Genomic DNA, 19,781 nt, shown 5'->3' with positions numbered 1-19,781 from the left:
ATAACAAAAACATATAAATATAGTTTAACTCAGATTCATTAAAGTTTATGTTAAAATAAATTTATTATAAAAATACATAACTTCAATTTTGATGATGAATGCAATTGAATTTAGTATGCTAATTTTATTTAGTTTTTTTAAAATATATTTTTAATAGAATTATAATTTAAGTAAAACTCTTTACTAAATTTATAAGAAATTGTGATTTCAAATCAAGTTGTATTATAATCTCTCATTATCTGTGTATATGCATAATAAAATTCATGAATATATAAATTTATACTCCAAAAAAATTAATTAATTGATGGAAGATGTACAATAAGCCAAAATTGATGTATATAATAATAAAAAAAAATAATGCTATTCTATAAATTAATAAATTTGATTAATTTACTTTTTTTCCACTACTTATATAATCTACAAACTAATGGAGAAATGTTAATGCCATAACGCTTACTCAGAAAGCTATGCATACATATTATACATATAAAGAAGTACATATATAGATATGTACATACATATATGTATATATATAAGCGTGCATATATGAGAAGTGGAGGTAGAAATTAAGGAGAAAAATCGTTGTCAAGGCAGTAACAGAAGAGAAGAGGTGATGGATGACGAACAACTATCGGATCAAGAAATGGAGGACGGTCTAACCACCGCTTGTCAACTTCAACTAACAAAATTTCAGTGAAGTGGACGCGAAGAAACTCATCTTATCCCCATGATTTTGTTTTATTACACCTATTAACGAAGCTCCGCCAAATTACTCACTAACGAACCTCATCGATATATTTTTCCCTTATACTTGCAATATATACATATATATATATATAAATGCGTGCATACCGTCATAGTTTGCAGAGAGCTTTGAATTAAAAGCTGGAGATCCGCATTTCATCGTGTTTCGATCGTCGTTTCTGGTAGAAATTAGAAAGTTTAAGTGCGAGGAATTTACAGTAGGTGAAATGATGAAGAGAGAAGATGATGAAGGTGGGGTGCGAAAGGTGGGACGGGCGGAGATCGACACGAGAGCACCGTTCCGGTCGGTTAAAGAAGCTGTGGCGTTGTTCGGGGAGAAAGTTTTGGTCGGAGAGATTTATGCTCCGTGCAAGCTCAAAGCGGTTGTTTCTCATCTAACTTCATACATATATGTATACATATATATATATATATATATATCCATATATAATCCTTTCTGGTACTTTTTCTGTGTGTGCTTTCTTCGCTCGTTATCTCCCACTAATATTTGAACCAGAAACTTTAAAATTATGAGGTTTTATTTTAAGAAAAATCTGAATTTATAGTGCTCGGAAGACTGTTTTCCAGTCATTTTTCTCCTTCATTGTCATTTGATTAGTAAAATACGACAAATGTTACTTTCAGTTAATTGTCAGCATTAACTTTTTAGCTATATATATATACACGTGTGTGTTAAAAATTATTTTAATTTATAAATAAAATTCATACATTTAATATAAATATTAATAATAACATAATATTTTTACAATAATAAACATAAATAAATATTCAAACTCATAATATATAAAAATAGTATTTTTATTGCATATGGGTGATTAATTTTACTTGATGGTTAATTAGATTGGAGGTGGAGCGAATGAGAAGCAACATGTTCAAACTAAAATAGGAGCATTAACGGCGGAGCTTCAAGAAACAAAGCAAAGTCTTGAAAAAGCGAGAGAAGAAAGCAGCTTATTATCATTTTGCATCAAGACCCTCAACGAAGAACTCGAGCAAACAAAGAAAGAGCTCCGGCAATTGAAAGGAAAAAATGGTAATGACCACGATCAATTTTATAAACAACCATTTATCCGTGAAGAACTTAAATTTGTCGAGAATACGACGAAACTGGAGATGATAGAAGAAGATGAAGACACAGAGAGTAATGAATTTCAAAAAAAAAGGTACGTGACATTTGCTAGTCCTCCTTCGCTTACTCGAATTATGGTTGGCAAATCAGAGGAATTAAAATCTTTCCATCATGTTAAGAAACCAAAGAAGGTGAGACCATTGGTGCCATTAATAGGTTGGCTTTTCTCCAGAAACAAGGGAAAACAAGAAGCTAATTAATTACTCTACCAAGTTGGCTAAGTGTTTTAGCACTCTACGTGCATGTATCTTATGATCAAGGTAACAACACTTTGTTGAATAATCAGATTTTATTGTTTTAAACTTTTTTTTTTTATATATATATTTTCTATTTTATTTGTCTCAATTTTGTAATTTGAATTTGAAAAATGAATGTGACTCTATAATTTGAATTTTTTGTACCAAACTATTTGATGTACATGTTAAAATTCAACGAAAAAATAAAAATAAAAATAAATTTAAAATAGATAAGAAAAAAATTTATATTAATGTATAAATAGATTATAATAAAAACTATATATACAAATTCTTACTGATATTTAATCGTCATCTTAACTAATAAATATAATTTTATATACATTTTATTAATTTTATAAATAATAAATAATTTAAATTAAATAATAATTTTAATAAAAAGATAAATATATATCAGTGTACGCGTGTTGGACACTCATTGGATAGGAGGATCAACACAAAAACCGACATTAACAAAAGACAACAAAAGTTTGCAAACCGACAGTGAATCAAGTTCAAAGCATGGTGAAGGGATTGACTACCATGAACTGTTGTAAACAAGCTTCGTGATCTCTGTCACGTACCATCCCTTTAATATTTTTAATTTTTAAAATTATTTTCGATAAAAAAGAACAAAATAAAATTATATACCACATAAAAATATAGAATTCCTTTTCAAGTGCATTAAAAATAATATTTTATTTAATTTTTATATTAAGAAGAGTCGGCTGAATTGATTAATATTGTCATTGTGAAACATGGAGTTGAAAAGCATTAAAAACATGACCAAGCACATGTAACCATGTGAAAACCTTACCAGTGAAGACAAAATACTAGACATGCATGCTTCGCTCGCTCATCTTCCCTTCTGCCTGGTCAGAATCAGCCATTGATATAAATCCACACACATTCATACATACATACATACATACATACACACATATACATATAAATATACGTGTGCATAAACATATACACACAACCATGCAAGTATTTCAGTTATTTGTCTTTCTCCGTATGTATATGTACATACACATATTATACGTATAAATATTAACCCAATAAACCTCTTGTTTAAAGAAAAATAATCTAGTGTGTGTATACATATATTGTGATTAGTGTTGACTTAAAAACTACTGATTCTTTCTCCAGCACTTCCAGCAAATTCTCTGACACGCCGTGATTATTAAACTAGCCAATTCCTTGGCTGCCCATGAAAACTACATATAAATATATATATATTAATATATTAATTATACGTATTTATACGTCTACATATAAAAATATATATGTGAGTATATAAAAGTTGTCTCCTACTATAGCCTATATAGATTCGCGTATATATGGAGAACAAGAGACACAAGAACCAAACCTAAACGCAGAAGAGAAGAAGAGATCACGGCACCCAGAAGACCAAGATTATGAAGACCAGCATACTATGTATGCCTCGGCTTAGAGCAGCCGCCGCCACCACCAGAGCCGCCAACAAAAGCAGTCGCGGCGGCGTCTCACCCATCAGCGCCCTCCTGGAACGTTTCCGCGAAGCCGTTTTCAGGTTAATCATGTTGTCGGCTCTGTCCAAGGCCACGCAAGGAGCCGGATCGCCCGTAAATGTCGCACCATCGCGTTCGTATAGTCATCCGGCTGACCCGCACCATAGCGAGGCAGTGGCTGACTGCATCGAGTTCATCAAGAAAAAGGCGGTGACCGATCGGGAGTACTACTCCGGCCGCGGTGACTGTTCTTGTAGCAATTCCAGTAGTCTTGACGACAACGAGCTGGCCGTAATACCAGTTCCAGTAATGTGACAATTTATACATATATATTAATTATCTGCTATATATATATATATATATATATATATACATATATCGTTGTGTGCGCTAGGTGGAATATGTATGGATCCGGATCCGGACCCGGACCCGAATCTGTTAATGCCTTACTTCAGCAAATTATATGAATGTTTTTTTTTGTGTGAGTAATTAAGGGTGTTTAAGAAGTGAAATTGAGTTTGTAAAATGCATAAATATCATTTATTTAAATTTTTATTGTAAAATGTATGTACAAAATTATATAATTATGTATATATATATAGTTTGAGGAAGTCACAGAATTATATCAGGGGCCTTGTTTTCGTGCAGAGACTAAGCGAAGAAGCTGGGTTTACTCCTAATTGATTATTATTATAATTATTTTATAATTAACTAAAAGATTAATTTAAAACCTATTTAAGGAAAATAATATAAAGAAAAAGGATGAAAATAAATGACGATAATCTTTTTTTAGATAAAGTTATTAAAAAATAAAATAATTAATTTGCCATCTTTAAAAAATGGCCAATAAAACTGAACCCAAAAATAATCACTCATGAAGCCCAGCCCGAAACCTCTCCACGTAACCTTCCCGCCGTTGGAAGCCGTTAGGGTTGATCGAGATTACCACCGATCGGAGAAATTTTCAGTGTCCAGATCTGCAATTAGAGTGCAACAAGATGGTTGGTATGTATCACTGGGTTTCGATATTGACCGTTGATTCATGTTTGGAGTGGTCTAGTTGTCTATTTACGTCGGATTTTCTCTTGGGCGGTGTTTAGGAACGCAATCGGAGAAAGAAGAGAAAGTTTCATTGGAGCTCACTGAAGAAATCCTTCAAAGCATGGAAGTCGGCATGGTTTTTAGAGATTATGTAATTTCTGCTTTCTTCAATAATTTTTATTGAAAAATGCTTGAAACATGTTTGCTTTCTTCTCAATTAGTCAAAGTTTAGGTGGATTTTATTTTTCATTATCTAAATTTTTTATTACAATTACTTTTTTTTTCATGTTGCGATTTTGGTTTTACAGAATTGTAGGATCAGTTCGATGGATTTCCATAGAACGTCAAGTTATCTGGTCACTGCTAGTGATGATGACTCCATTCGTCTATATGATGTTTCCAGCGCGACGTACGTTTCCTGTTTTATTAGTTGAATATGATTCTGTTCTAGTTTTCCACTGCTAGAAACTTGGTGCTCAACTTGCTCTTTTTTTTGGGCATTGCTTTATCGGGAAATATTCCTATGTTTAGCTAGCCGATTTCTGTATTTTGTTTGCCTTTCAATTCTATTACAAATTCATTGCCCACTGGCTGGTCTCAAAACATTTATTCAGGGAAATTGGATGCTCATAACTTAAGATAGGCTTGGCTCAAATGTGAATAAGAAAAACAATAGGTTGGGACATCTTTTTGCGAATTTGGAGTATTTCTGGCAATGGTATAGAAGCGGCTGACTGAAATTCTCAAGAGACAAAATCACCGGGTGTTAGTCTTGGTAGTTTTATCCCAGGTTTAACTTTGTGGGCTATTAGTCCTGCTTTCCTTAACCCAAAAAATTGTGAAAGGGACAATTTCCTTTATAGATTGGGCTGTTGGCTCATGTTCTGAGATTTGTTGAATCTGTATTCTCCATGACTAGCCCTTTAGATGTAACTGTTTCATAATCTTTTATATTTCCTTATTTCCAGGTGTTTGAAGACAATAAATAGCAAAAAGTATGGGGTTGAGCTTGTTTGCTTTACCTCCCACCCTACAACAGTTATATACTCGTCAAAAAATGGTTGGGATGGTATGTTCTCTTTCTAAAACTTGTGTTGCACTGATTAGTGAAAACCATTTATTACAAATTGTTTCTTTTTCTTCCAGAGTCTCTTCGGCTTCTCTCTTTGCATGATAACAAATACTTGCGATATTTTAGGGGTCATCATGACAGGTTTGGAAGATGATGCTAGATTGAGTTTTCTGTGCGTTTATCTAGAAGTTACTGCTTTTGCCAAACTGATTGTAGCATGTAAATATTTCCGTTACCCTTTTTGTTTGTTCTAGAGTGGTTTCGCTTAGCTTGTGTTCTCGCAAAGAATGCTTTATCTCTGGTTCTCTTGATAGAACTGTTCTGCTTTGGGATCAAAGGGCAGAAAAATGTCAGGTGATTCCTTGTCAATATAGGCTAATTTCATGCATGTTTTCTTTTAAACCACATTTCTTGATACTGTGGTATTAGGGTCTTTTACATGTCCAAGGAAGACCTGCTACAGCATATGATGATCAAGGACTAGTCTTTGCAATTGCATTTGGTGGATGCATAAGAATGTTTGATGCTCGCATGTATGAAAAGGTTTGTGAAAGATGTTGGAAATGTTAAGAGCTTTAGCTGTTTGTATTTTTCTTTTATGTTTGTTCATATTGAATTTTACCGCTGACTTGGAAGCTTGGACCATTTTAGGGCCCTTTTGAAATTTTTTCTGTGGGAAATGATTTTTCTGGTGCGAATGTCGTGAAGTTCAGTAGTGATGGAAGACTTATGCTTCTAACAACTACAAATGGGCGCATTCATGTACTTGATTCATTTCGTGGAACACTGGTTAGTTACTGCCTTCTCCTCCTTTTCGTTTCTTTATCTTCCCCCTTCACTTCCAGTCCAGCTTCACATAAATTGCAAAGTGTCAATGCTCAGGATCATTCTTTTTGATGTCTTTCCATGGTCCTTGTGGTTACAGTTGTCCACATACAATGTGAAGCCGGTTTCTAGCAATTCTACGTTAGATGCTTCTTTCAGCCCTGAGGGCATGTTTGTTATATCAGGTACTGTAATTTCCTTTTCACGCAAATAACTTCCTCTCTGATTATGTATGATTAGAACGTTGGGAAGAATACCTATTTTACATCTCTGATTAGAACATTAAGGAAATATTTGTGTGTCTCTAAAGAATGCCATTTAGATTCTTTGTTTTTAATCTTTTTGCAGGCACAGGTGACGGTAGTGTCTATGCATGGAACGTTCGGAGTGGAAAAGAAGTATGACAAGCATCACTTATTGATTATCATGCATTGTGCTATCTCACACACGTGTAGACATACACACATATATATCATGATTCCTTTCTAATATTTATGTTGGTCATTATATTATTGTTCAGAGTTCCATGTCTACAACCGTGAGAGCAATTGGTAATCTTCTTTTTATTGTTTCGTCCAGGTTGCAACTTGGATGGGCCCCAAAACAGAGCCTCCTGTCATAAGATGGGCTCCCGGAAGTCTAATGTTTGTAACTGGCTCTTCTGAACTGTCTTTTTTCGTTCCGGACTTGTCTAAATTGGCAGCATATGCTGGAAGGAAATAGGATTTCCATAGCTAGCAACTCTGAAGCACGAAAGTTTAGAAGGTGCTCCTTTTGTGTGGTATAGGAAGACTTAGTCCGCATATTAAGTTGTTTAAGTTATTCCATTCGCTTTTGAGAGAGCTTGCAGATGTTCGGGTTGCGAACCTTCCTACCATATAACATCAAAATCCCTCTACCATGTAACATCGGAATGACTTGGTAGAGAATGACCGGTAGCTCGGATAAAAAATACTAAGTTTCCACAACCTGATCTTTGGGTCAGTTCTTGCAGGCTATAAGTTTTGCCTGCCTTGTCCTTGGAAAAAAATTAGGGTAACTGACTATCAAGTTCATTGTACTTGTACAGTCAGGAGGTTAATTACTGTAGTTTAGTCTCTGTGATACAAAGAATAATGTATATTCCATGTATATATCACATCATCCAAAAAGACTTTCTTTAATTGTCATTTTATTTCAATTATATACTCTTATTTATATCCTGTAATTATTTATTTATATTCTATAAAATTAAAATTAGAAACAAACTGAGTATTGAAAATTAAAAGGCAAGAATTAAATAACAATGTGATATGAATTGAATCAAATGCAACATTACTAAGATGATTTTATTAAAGAAAGTAAAATGTGTTTTGAGGCCTACACTTGTTTAGTTAGACAGCATTAAATACATTTAAAAAATATTTATTAATAAGAGAGTGCAATTCATTCACATTTCTTATATTCGTAAAAACTTAATTTAACAAAATTTAGTGATAATTTGAGCAATCTGTAATTAATTTATATTGTAAATTTTAAAAATATTATTAAAATAATAATTGACTAAATATATATATATATATATGCGATGAGTGTAGAATGGGCAGAAACGAAGTGAAAATAAAAAAGGAAAAGAAACCAACTAGGAAAAAGAAGCCTTTGCTTACATTTTCACAAAAGAAGGAGCAAGCGTGATGATGCCCACATTTTGCTGCTATAGGACATAACGTACTTGAACCCTCAAAAAGCTTTCAAGATCTTCTTCGATCTACAACACCCATCTAGATATATATATATATATATATAATATGATACGTTTATTACTTTTTTCTAGAGTATTTACTTCTATTTTGATCTTCAATAAAAAGGTGGAGAAGTTCAAAATAGGAAACACAAAATAAACTACTTTGACCAATTAACCCAAAATCTTAAACGAGTTTTATATTGTAATCTGTCCCTGATGCTTAAGTTTTACTATGTTAAAACGTGATTAATTAGTTTTAATATTATATTAGCTAATTGATTGAAGTGATTATTTTAAAATTTTAACATGAGAATGAGATAGATATACCTTATTCATTGATCCACTGCTCCCTCGCCCAGTTGCAGAAAACGACAATAGTGTTGATGCAGAGGCAGAAGGTGAGAAAATATGTCAAACCCAAATGAAGGAAGGTCGGGCATGATCCATTCAAGATCTTGGCGATGGGGACCCTTTTTAATTTTTGAATATTACGAAATTTATTACAGGCCACAGACTATATCTATATATGGCTTACCTTTCCATGCTCAAACTAACCAGCAAAATGTACCAATCAAAGTAAACAGAGTTCGGTTTGTTGAATGTCTCTGCTTGCCTCCATCATCACATGAAAGTACTACTGTACTGTGTTAGATTTTTAATATATGCATACTTACATACATACATACATACATATATATATTAGAAATTTTGAGATTTTTAATGATTTTTATGTGCCATCCGAGTTCCTTGTTTATCAAAGGAAAGTGCTGATTCTTTTTTCTAATCTCTAATGTTTTACATTTATTTCAAAAGTTCAATTTTTATTTATTTAATAATAGAAAAGTAAAATAATTAAAATATATTTTTAGAGATTTTAAAAAATAACTCATTTTAGATTTAAAGTAATTAAAAAATCAAATTAAAGGAAACAAATTTACTTTGTGTAAACATAAGCTAATTTTTTAAATTTTTTACTTATTTTAAAATTTAAAATAATATGATGTTTAAAATCTTCATATATAACTTTTAACTATTTTATTTTTTTCGTTGAAAAAAGTTGAAAACTAAACTTTTAAATCAGATATAAAAGATTAGAATTCAAACTGTGAAAGTAAATAAAATTAAAGATTAAACCGTAAAAAGTGTTAAATTTTAAAAAATAATTTAATAGTTTTTTTTTTTTTTTTAAAAAAAGAAAAGTGATAGAGAGAGAAAAGGCTGGTTAAGAATAATGAAAAATTGGGCCCAGCCCAGAAGTAACTTTTTGAAGGACAAGCTAATAATATGCGCTATTCACGATGGACAACTAACACTTACATATATGTATATATATATATGTTTATATACTTTGGTTCAAACTTCAAAACTTCTACTTCTTGTTTCTTTAATCATTTTTCCCTAAAAGTATATGCACTTTGGCTCTCATATGCGTGCATGTACTTATAACCTATACATACACACACGCACACGCACACGCACACGCACACGTGTCATACGAATATGTTTTATGCATATATACACACCCACATGATACGCATTAAATTACAGAAAATTCTCCGAATTTTATTAAGTCTAATAATAAATAGACTTATTAGTTCACAAAATTATATAATATTATCATATATAAGAATATATTATATATCTATACTTTCTTCTTCTTTACTTGAGCTTCCGTTGAATACGATACCATGAAAAAGGCCCAACTTAACCCATTATCAGGATCACCCCATGGTCCCACCTACAATCTCTGTCCACAAATTTAATTCGCTCACGCTCTATTCAAGCGCGTATGCTGCAGGCCACTCCAGTCTCCATCAATTTTTCAAACTAGTTTCAACATTAATGCCAAATAGAATATTACAGTAATTTTTTAAACATATTTATCATTAATTATTAATAATATAATTTCTAATAAATATAATCTATAACCCTAATTTACCCTCATAAAAAAATAAAGTATTTATAAATCTAATAAATAAATAGTGAAAGGATATAGTAAATTATATGAATTTTTACTCAAAAAATGAATATTAACCACTAAATATATCATTTTTAAGAGTATTCATTAAGAATTTATAAAAAAATTTATAAGTAATTAATTTAGTTAAAATTTAATTAAAATCAATTTGAAGTGTATATAAATACAGTTATAAATTCTATAATTTTTTAGTATGAAATAGTTTTTTATTTGATAATTAAAAGAAAATAATATACCCATGAAACTAAGCAATGGTTTTAGCTAGAGGCCAGATTATCTTTGAACTAACATGATAAAATGGAAATAAGACATAATTAGCGCATAAAATCCAGATTATAAAATTATAATCAACATACCATGATAAGTAAATAAAATGACATTAGTTGTAGTGCAGTTTAATTAACTAGCTACCTAGAGAGTAGTATGTGTACATGGTATATATATATATATATATATATATATATATATATATATATATAGTCAGAGAGGATCCGGTGATCGGCCTGTGTAGGTATTGAGGCTAAGCTCAAGAGAAGCATGAGAACCGCCATAATAATTGCCGTCATCGGGCCGATACCAGCCGCGGTAGTAGCCGCCGGTCGATGGGCTTGGCCTGCAAAATCCGCCATTGATGTGATCTTCGCCATGCATGGGGAAGAGAGGCAGCGTTTCCTTCTCCTGATAATAACTGCTACCACCTTCTTCTTCTTGCTCATCTTCTTCCTCTTCCTCTTCTTCTTCTTCAATAGTTTCAGTGAGGACTGATTTCCTCTTCTCGAAGAAGTTGTAAGACGTTGAGTAGTGATCTATGCTTACCCAATGGTGGTTTAGGGGTCCGCCGTTGCCAGAAGCTACACTGCTTCCTGTTGGTGATATTGAGCAATCCTGGTTTTACCGAAAAGAAAAAAAAAACAAACAAAAAGAAAAAAAGACAAAAAAGCAGATAAAGAAGAGAAAATTTTTGGATTAATCAGGGAAAATAAGGTGTTTTTGTAGAGAGAAAATGAAGGGTAATTTTTTTTTTCTTTCTTCCTTTAATAGGCCTTTCAAACGATTGAAGACGATTGTCTTGCTTGGTCTCCTTCTTTTTGTCTTATATACATATAAACAAATATAACAATCTTCATATACGTTTAACTTATACCCTACTCAATATAAGTGTAAAATCCACGTAAGAAATTGGCTCCCTCTGTTTAACAATCTTGAAAACGTGCTCCCCAACTTCTTGTAGAATTTTTTCCGAAAGAAAAAAGTTTCATTTTTTCTTCTTCCTTGTTTAAATCATTATTATTTTAATTGTCGCTTACCCTAAAACGGTTCTCCATGGTAACAGATCCATATGCATAGTTTCCCATTTGAGCACCAGGAGCAGTAAGTACACCAGCCGAAGCGGGAATTCCAGAAGAATAACCTGCAAAAAAAACCCACATAAAACGAAACAGAAAAAGGAAAAACCCTTTCAACCAAACCCATTGGAAATTATGAAAAGGAGGAAAACAGGTCTATATACATACCTATATATATGCACACACACACACACACGTATAGGAAGGAAAGAAAAGGAAAGGAAAAACATATGAACTGAACAAGGAGATCAAACATGAAATAAGGTGATCAAGGAAAAAGAGAGACGGAGAGAGGGAAGAAGAATTACTACTTGTGTTAGAGAACTTGTGGTGAAGGGAGTCCTGATCGTTGATGTTTGGTTTCCGGACGCCATTGTTGTGAGCTTGTGAGTGCGGCAGAGAAGGTCTTTGCATGGGGAGCAGTACATGTTCAGACGACATCGTAGTGTTTGAGGAGTTGGTGAACCTCTTCTTCTGTCTCTCGCGAGCCTTGTGGTTCTGAAACCAGTAAAAGACGTTCTTGCCCTCGATCTTCCCATACTGTCTGAGCCTGGCAGAGATCCTCTGAATCTGGTCTGCAGTCGGCGACCTGACTCCGCTGTTGTAGTAAAGGTCCTTCAAGATCCTAATCTGATCACTCGTGGGTGTCCACCGCGTACTGCTCTGCCTGCACAGAAAGTTCCCGCCTCCTCCTGTTTTGTTCCCTCCACTGTCCTCGTTCAGTTGCTGATGAGCTTCCATTGCTGGATTTCAAAGCTGATAATCTTATATATCCCAGAGATAGAGAGAAGGAGAGAGGGAAAAGTGGTTTGAAGAGGCAGAAAAAATAGAAGGGGGATTAGGGTTAATATAAGAGAAAAAAGAAGGGGGAAACTAAAGGGGCATGCACATGGAGGGATGAAAGTGAAAGGATATGATCTGATGAGAGAAATATCTGGTAGAGAAGGACTGAAGTTGACAGAGAAGGGTTCATAAAAAGGGAAGGGACAAAAGAGGGCATAGAAAGGGAGGGTATCAGTGGAATTACTTGAATGAAAAGGCATGATGACGAGGTATGATTAAGCAGCTTTGTGAGAGAGAGAGACACAATATATATAATATATACAAACATATATCATGAAATTATATATATAATCAGTTACATAGAACTCAATAGAAAGAAAGAAGGAAGGAGCGAGCTTGCTTTTTGAATGAATGAATGAATGAATGTATATATTTTCTGTGTGTATTTCTTGGAGCTTATAAGCCATGGGGGTCCTCCTTTCAATGAAGACCACACGGTTTCTCTTTTTCTACAGACTTAAAACACTAGACATGCAATCAAAAGTACAAGATGATATTGTTATTATATTTATAATAATATTCCACTGTACATACACTTCTCGTAAAGGGGTAAAAATGTAATTTAACTGGCTTTTGATGATGTTAGAGGTTTAGCCCTGTAGCTTCCCAGCTTTATACCTTCATCTCTTTTACCTTCTCTGGGTCCCAGTTAAAGGGAGGTATAATCATAATATCTTATCGTAGAATTGTAGATCATCTTGGACCCAATTATTTCAGATTTCTGTAATAAGTAGTTCTTTCAGCAATATATGCTATATTATATAATATACACACATATACATACACATACACATATATACTCACACATAAGTGACATGCTATATCAGTTACTGGCTACGGTATACCAGTATCTTGCATATCTTTACGTCGCAATCTTTTCTTTAGTGTTTCTGTTTTCTTTTTCAGAGCTTTAAGTGAAGATATAGTATGTATACTATGTCATTACCCACATACTATACATATATCTATACAAGGATCTGGTCCCCCTCTGAGTTATATGTGTATAGATAAATATATACATATACATAGAGACATAGGATATACAGAGTCTTAGAGTGGAAAGTAGTAGCTAGGTAGCTACTTATTTTGGGGATCATGGACATTATCAGCTTGTGTTCGTAACAGAGGATATCGCATCTCTATTTCCTTTAAAAAAAAAAAGTAGTCATTTCACGATCATCAACAAGCTGTTTCAAGTCTCTGTGTGTGTGTATATATATATATATTATATTGTATGAATATTCGGTGGTAGTGTTTTATTGAATATTCTCGATAGATATTCTTTTTTTATCGTTAGTGTTATATTTATAATTTTAGATTCATTTTGTTTATGTATGTAATAACATACACACACACACACACACTCTCCAGTGGAGCATATGTATAGGCATAAATAATATATAACTATCCAGCACTAATTTAGTTTGCTTTATAAACTATTATAAGTTCAAACTGAATTATGACTTAGTGTATGTTTACTTAACAATTGTGTTATATATATATATATATATATATCAACTTATTGATATAGTTGTTTTAATTTTCTAGTAATTAAATATTAAAATGGTTACGGATTCCAATTGTACTATGTTTTTAAGTGTTTTTGTTTAGAAATTGTATTATATTTTATTATAATTGATGTTCATATATTAACTAATTGATAAATATATAAATTTTAATTTTAAAAAAAATTATAATATTGTATAACATTATCAATTGAATCAATCACAATATAAAATAGAGAATTACATAACTATATTAAAAAGATCCAACTCATAAAATCGTATTTAGGTAACAAGTTTTTATCTAGATGGCAGGTACAAATCTCCTCGTATAATAACTTGTAGTTTCGAACCGAATTGAATATTTTTATGCATTCTCGATAAAAAATTGTGTTGTGATGGTTGTATATATATAATCTAAATAATAAAATATACATTTCTAGTTAAAAATATATATATATTGATTTGCTAGTATATAGAGTTTGAGTTGGTTGATATATTTTAAAATTTGAATGTTATTTATAATTGATTAATATGATCATATTTGCTTAAAAAATAAATGGTAAGTAATTATTTAAAATTTCTCTTATTTTATCATAAAAATATTATATATATATATATATATATATTATAAGTCCACAATAGATGTTGTAGTGGGATAGAACATAGAATCTCAAATATCTTTAAAAGACATTCATTTTTAAAAATTGTAAAAAAAAAATATTATATATTTTGGATGTTTAAAAAATACATTTTTAAATACTATATATATTGGATATATAGTTGGAAAATAACAAAATATTAAATGAAAAAAATTATCATTATAATTTGTAATATACATATATATATATTTATTAAAAAAATATAAAGATAATTAGAAAATTAGCCTAAAAATGACTTAATTCCATGACCTAAAAGAGGAAGGAAAGTCATGGAAGCATGGATAATAGTTGTACTAAGAAGATTATCTGAATAGAAATCATAATCCAATCCAAATCCATTCCACGACCATTTTAATCATCTCTCTCTTGACTGTAAATAGTACTAAATCTCACAATATATATATATATATATATATGAAGCCAAAGTAATTGGTAATTAGAATCAACGGTTAAGAAGGTGCAGTTCGGGTATGATAAAAAAACCATTGAATCTAATGATCCACAAAAATTATTTAAAAAAGAAAGAAAAAAGGGGATTGAAAGGAAATGAAAAAAAGTGGAAAAGCGCAAAAGGAATTTCACTGTCAATATAATAATTATGTTACTCTGCAGTCCCTTGAGCCGCTGAGCAAAGGTAGAAGCACACTACCCAAAGATAAATGAACAAATAAATAAATACACATATATCTATATATAATTTGATGAGTCGTGTAGCTTTTGATATTTGTACACCCTCCAAACCCCAAGCAATTAAGCCTTCAATGGAATCTTCCACAATCCATGCAATGTCTCCCTTGTTTTTAGCTTTACCATGATTATCCCTTACTATTGTTTTTTTGAAAATGGGTATTAATGATAAATATATGTATGTGTGTGTATGTATATATATATATATATATATAGAGAGAGAGAGAGAGAGAGAGAGGTGTTGATCTCCTTGAATTCAAGCTCGGTAACAGTCTGCTAATAATTCCTCCTTTTTCTTGTATAAATTTCTGGCAGATGCAGTGGCAAAGCAATTCAACTTTTTCAGAGAGATGATCCCTCTTATTTTTCTCTGATTTTGACACCACCATCATCATCACATTTTCCTTTCATTATCCTCCATTTATTATTATTTTTAGAAAATATATTTTTAAATTAATTAATTAATTAATTTTAATTTATATATATATATATATATATATATATATATATATAGAGAAAGCTGGGGAGGGGGGCTGAGGTAGAAGCCCCTTTCTTTCGGGTAATCATCTAATTTTCTTCACCCATATCTTTGCACTTAACATCACAATATATTTCTACCTATATATCTCCCTACCCTCCCTACCCTCACTGTCATTTTCTCTCTTATCAATTCATTTTATGACAATTTTCTTTAACTAAATTAAATTCGAATTTTTATTTCAATATACTTACTTTAAATTTTTTTTTTTATTAAAAATATCGAATTCCTATAGATTTTTTTTTTTTTTTTTTTTGAGGGGGTTAAAAAATACTCTTGGGTTATCCTCATTGAATGTCTAATTTTATTATCTTGCTATGTATATAACATAATTAATAGATGTATAAATTTACTATATACACACAGTCACATAAAATATTAAAAACAATGTGCCTGCTTCATATTTACAAAGTCTCATAACTAAAATACCATTCACGTTCAAGTCACCTGATCACCAGAATATAAAAAATAATAATAATAATAATAAAGCAAAGATAAAATTTTTTACAAAATCATGTTCACCCGGACAAGGACATACAACACCAAAATGCCAACGATTTTCATCTCCTAATTTCGATCAATATCAATAACCACAGCTATATGTATAGTTTACAAAGTTTAAACTGAACTAGGAGAAGATTTATGAAAACCCAAATCATATCCCCATATGGCTATTTTATAGGTTAAACTGCACAAAATCCAAATAAGATAGAATGTCCACACGATGAAAAGATTAGTTATCGACATCCATTCTGCCCCTTCCCCTATTTCCAGGTCCTCTTCTACTCCGGCTCGAGTAATGGAGTGCAGATTGAAAATCACCTCTCTCGGCCGATCCTCTATATTCAAACTTACCATCTCTTCTTGAATGCGGCCTTCTAACGTGGTGCAGGCGCTCAGAATTTGGAGATTTTAACCTCTGTTTCTTGTCCACTTCATAGGGCAATGGTTGAATCCCCTGCAAATCAGGTTCTGGAGTAAAGCCAAATGGCTGTTTGGATTCATCCATTTTTCTAAATGTGATCGATATCCTGTAAAAAATGGAAGACAAAAAGCAATATAGATGAGGATGAATCGTCAGTACACGCAGCTTATTGGAGAATAAAAGAGTAACTATCGAGTTTCAAATGGTACCTTTTTGCAGGAACCGCAGGCACGCAGTGCTTAGCCACGTCAGCCCCATTTCCTTGTAAAACAAGAACCGATCTGAAAACAGTAAATGCTGACTCTTAGGGTTTTTCAATCAATTGTGATATCGACCAATCAATGAACATTCTAGATCAGAACATGAAATGCAAGAAACAGCAAACATAAGATAAAAAAAGGCAAGAAAAGAAGTTCACATACCCCAGGGGCAGAGGTATTGCAATTGAACCAGCAAACTCACCAGGACCCAAAACCTTTAAATTCGATCCAAAAACTATATTGCATTCGCTAAGAAACGACACAGTACAGAACGGTCGGACAAAATCATGGTTGTCAATATGGGGAGGTATACAGTCACCTTCTTCGTAAATGTTAACAATACAACTGTCAGGCACACAAGTTGGAGGGAGCACATGCCATTTCACTAGCCTTCGAATTATCACCTTAAAAAGATGAGGTAAAGGATCTACTTCTTCATTTTTCAGAATGCCTGGTGGATTTCCATTTTTATCCTGTAATGATAACATAACTTTGTATAAGCACTTTACCCCGATAGTCAATTGGCGTACATTCGTTTTGGACAACGACATGACACGTGAAAGCTAAGACTATCTTATTTATATTGAAAAACAAAAAACCGAAAGAATAAGGACTTCTTACTGTTGCATAATTGTAACAGCAACCAAATTGGATAGTGACACGTCCTTTGCCTCTCATCCACTTATTTGGTGCAGAATATGTGCGTCCTGAAAATAGAAGAAATATATGTCTAAGATTACATATGGCATCACGCAAGCAGGACACGTCTGACTTAATGAAAATCGGATATTGCATGGTTATAACCCAAAAAGGAATATCTATTCACCAAAAGAAGTGAATATTAATGTAGTATTGTGGAATTTGGTAAATATGACTTGTCCAATCAAGCATCGATGCACATCCGAAGAATTAAAAATCCTTCAGTAACTGACATAAATATATTCAAGGTCACATGCAATAGGAAAAATTTTCAGATCAATTGTAGCCTAAATAGGATCAGATCATGCATGATTCGCAAATTTAACCATAATAGTCAGAAGATATTGACGTACGTATAAGCAAGTACTGCTAAATATTAACAGGGCAACCCCATACCAGAATATTACTCAAGCTCAAAGGATATAGAAACACGAACAAATAATTAGTTCATGATCATCGAAACATAAGGCCATCTATCACCTACACTAGCAGGTAATATAGACTGAAACACGAACAAATAATTAGTTCATAATGACTGAAACAAAAGGTTGTCTACTAGCATAACTAACCTTTGAGTTCTCCTTTTCTTCCCCTCTCCTGAAGTGAATAAACAAAATCAACTATTCTCTTCTGCTCAGCAGCACTAAAGACCCCTGTGTGCAGCTCAAGTCCCTCAAGAATGTTAACAAGTTTCCCTTTAACCCTCTCCAAACATATGAAATCTTTCTTCCTGTTCACATTCATGAAACGAATGTGCTCTCTCTGTTCAAATGACAACTTAGGCTTCTCAACAGAATTCGATATCCTCAACTCCCCAGTTGAAGAATTGATATCAACCACCCGTTTGTTAAATTCATGCCTCTCATCTCCTTCCTCAAGCTCGTCTTCTTGTGCCATGTCAGCCCAAGACATTCTGGGACTTGGGGTTTCAGTCAGAGGTGATTCTGAATTTGGCTCCAACAACCGGCTTGCCCCCTCTTTCCAACTCTCTAAGGAAAAGGTGTCAGCATCTGCCTCATGTTTACAACTTCCCGGAGAGCTGCTACCATCACAATTCTCGACTCTTTCTTTACATTCCACAATGTTTGAGGTTGAAGAAGAAGCTCCCTTCCCATCTGCATTAGCAAGTTTTGCATCATCATCAAGTTCTACAATCCCATACATATTATATGACACCATCAATATTCAAATAAGAAAATCTACATAACCAAACGAAAATTTGATAACCCCAGGATTCAGTATGACAAGCACAAGTAAAAAAAATTGAATGGAACATATGAATTATCATAAAGACGGCCCGGAATTGTTCTATCCATGTACAAAAAGACGGAATTTACAAGTACATGCAAAAAAAATAATAATAACCAATTATGAAGAGAGCGACTATCTCCAGCAAACCGAAACCCTAGAGTTCCCAAGTTCGTTTAAAAATCAAGGCACATACACTCATCAAACAAATAACCATTACAAGGTCATATAAATTCAGATACCTAAGAGACAAAATAAAACACTGACCTTGAATATACAAATTATCTAGTTAATTTCCTAGAAAAAAAAATATAACCAGAGACAAAATAATAGTAGTTCCCTTCCCTCTAGACCTAAGATCTTTTCTTTTTTCCTATAAAAAAAACAGAAGGCGGTACCTTGGCCAAGAGAGCGGATGCGATCAGAGAGAATTCGAGTGCAATCTTGGCAGAGGTCTCTCGAGAGGAAAGGGAGCCACACCGTCAGAAACTCCGATGCGATCCTGAGTTCGGAGGGCTGGTACTGGAGAAGAAACGGGTCGTCCGATTTGAGTCGAGCAAGATCGTCCATGGTGAGTGAACTCGAAGCGAGCGAATCTCTCAACGAGGAACAGAAGCGACAGAGATTAACAGCTACGATGCGTAAAAATCGCACGGTGACGAGTAACGACTAACGAAAGCAGAGAAGGGTAGAAGAGATATATATATTAAGCGTCCCGTTGATGTGGCTGAGCAAGCAGCAGCTCCGAATCCGTGATGGTTAAGTTTGGCCACCGCTTAGGAAACTAAATAGGGGTACTTTTGTCTTTTCAT

The 19,781-nt window shown here is 32.9% G+C and overlaps 4 protein-coding genes across 5 annotated transcripts; 2 read left to right on the top strand and 2 right to left on the bottom strand.

Annotated features, from left to right (window-relative positions):
• Positions 1-775: 775 nt before the first annotated feature.
• On the top strand, positions 776-2,209 carry LOC110822382 (WEB family protein (DUF827)). Its single transcript, XM_022052487.2, has 2 exons — positions 776-1,127; positions 1,606-2,209. Exons 1-2 carry the CDS (start codon positions 972-974, stop codon positions 2,092-2,094), a joined length of 645 nt encoding a protein of 214 aa, XP_021908179.1. The 5' UTR covers positions 776-971; the 3' UTR covers positions 2,095-2,209.
• Positions 2,210-4,466: 2,257 nt separating this feature from the next.
• LOC110822543 (Transducin/WD40 repeat-like superfamily protein) lies at positions 4,467-7,721 on the top strand. Its single transcript, XM_022052688.2, has 11 exons — positions 4,467-4,625; positions 4,721-4,812; positions 4,970-5,070; positions 5,630-5,730; positions 5,808-5,874; positions 5,988-6,087; positions 6,163-6,276; positions 6,385-6,522; positions 6,659-6,743; positions 6,907-6,956; positions 7,138-7,721. Exons 1-11 carry the CDS (start codon positions 4,619-4,621, stop codon positions 7,279-7,281), a joined length of 999 nt encoding a protein of 332 aa, XP_021908380.1. The 5' UTR covers positions 4,467-4,618; the 3' UTR covers positions 7,282-7,721.
• Positions 7,722-10,577: 2,856 nt separating this feature from the next.
• WUS (Homeodomain-like superfamily protein) lies at positions 10,578-12,534 on the bottom strand. Of its 2 annotated transcripts, none has more exons than XM_088217420.1 (3): positions 11,914-12,534; positions 11,567-11,670; positions 10,578-11,144 (listed from the first exon to the last, which is right to left on the bottom strand). In XM_088217420.1, exons 1-3 carry the CDS (start codon positions 12,344-12,346, stop codon positions 10,740-10,742), a joined length of 942 nt encoding a protein of 313 aa, XP_088073546.1. In that variant the 5' UTR covers positions 12,347-12,534; the 3' UTR covers positions 10,578-10,739. The 2 variants fall into 2 exon arrangements, with proteins under 2 accessions (XP_088073546.1, XP_021908316.2); XM_022052624.2 differs by having other exon boundaries at positions 10,583-11,144; positions 11,917-12,529.
• A 3,765-nt stretch (positions 12,535-16,299) lies between these two features.
• LOC110822360 (2-oxoglutarate (2OG) and Fe(II)-dependent oxygenase superfamily protein) lies at positions 16,300-19,704 on the bottom strand. The gene is made up of 6 exons (XM_022052461.2): positions 19,368-19,704; positions 18,291-18,836; positions 17,644-17,729; positions 17,185-17,495; positions 16,972-17,043; positions 16,300-16,868 (listed from the first exon to the last, which is right to left on the bottom strand). The coding sequence occupies exons 1-6, from the start codon at positions 19,537-19,539 to the stop codon at positions 16,571-16,573; spliced, it is 1,485 nt and encodes a 494-aa protein (XP_021908153.1). The 5' UTR covers positions 19,540-19,704; the 3' UTR covers positions 16,300-16,570.
• Between the last annotated feature and the right edge of the window lie 77 nt (positions 19,705-19,781).

This window comes from Carica papaya, chromosome 4 (assembly GCF_054855325.1).
Source record: "Carica papaya isolate Zhongbai chromosome 4, ASM5485532v1, whole genome shotgun sequence".
Classification (NCBI taxonomy): domain Eukaryota; kingdom Viridiplantae; phylum Streptophyta; class Magnoliopsida; order Brassicales; family Caricaceae; genus Carica; species Carica papaya.
Note: the sequence above shows the minus strand (reverse complement) of the source record. Positions and strands in the feature narration are given on the sequence as shown.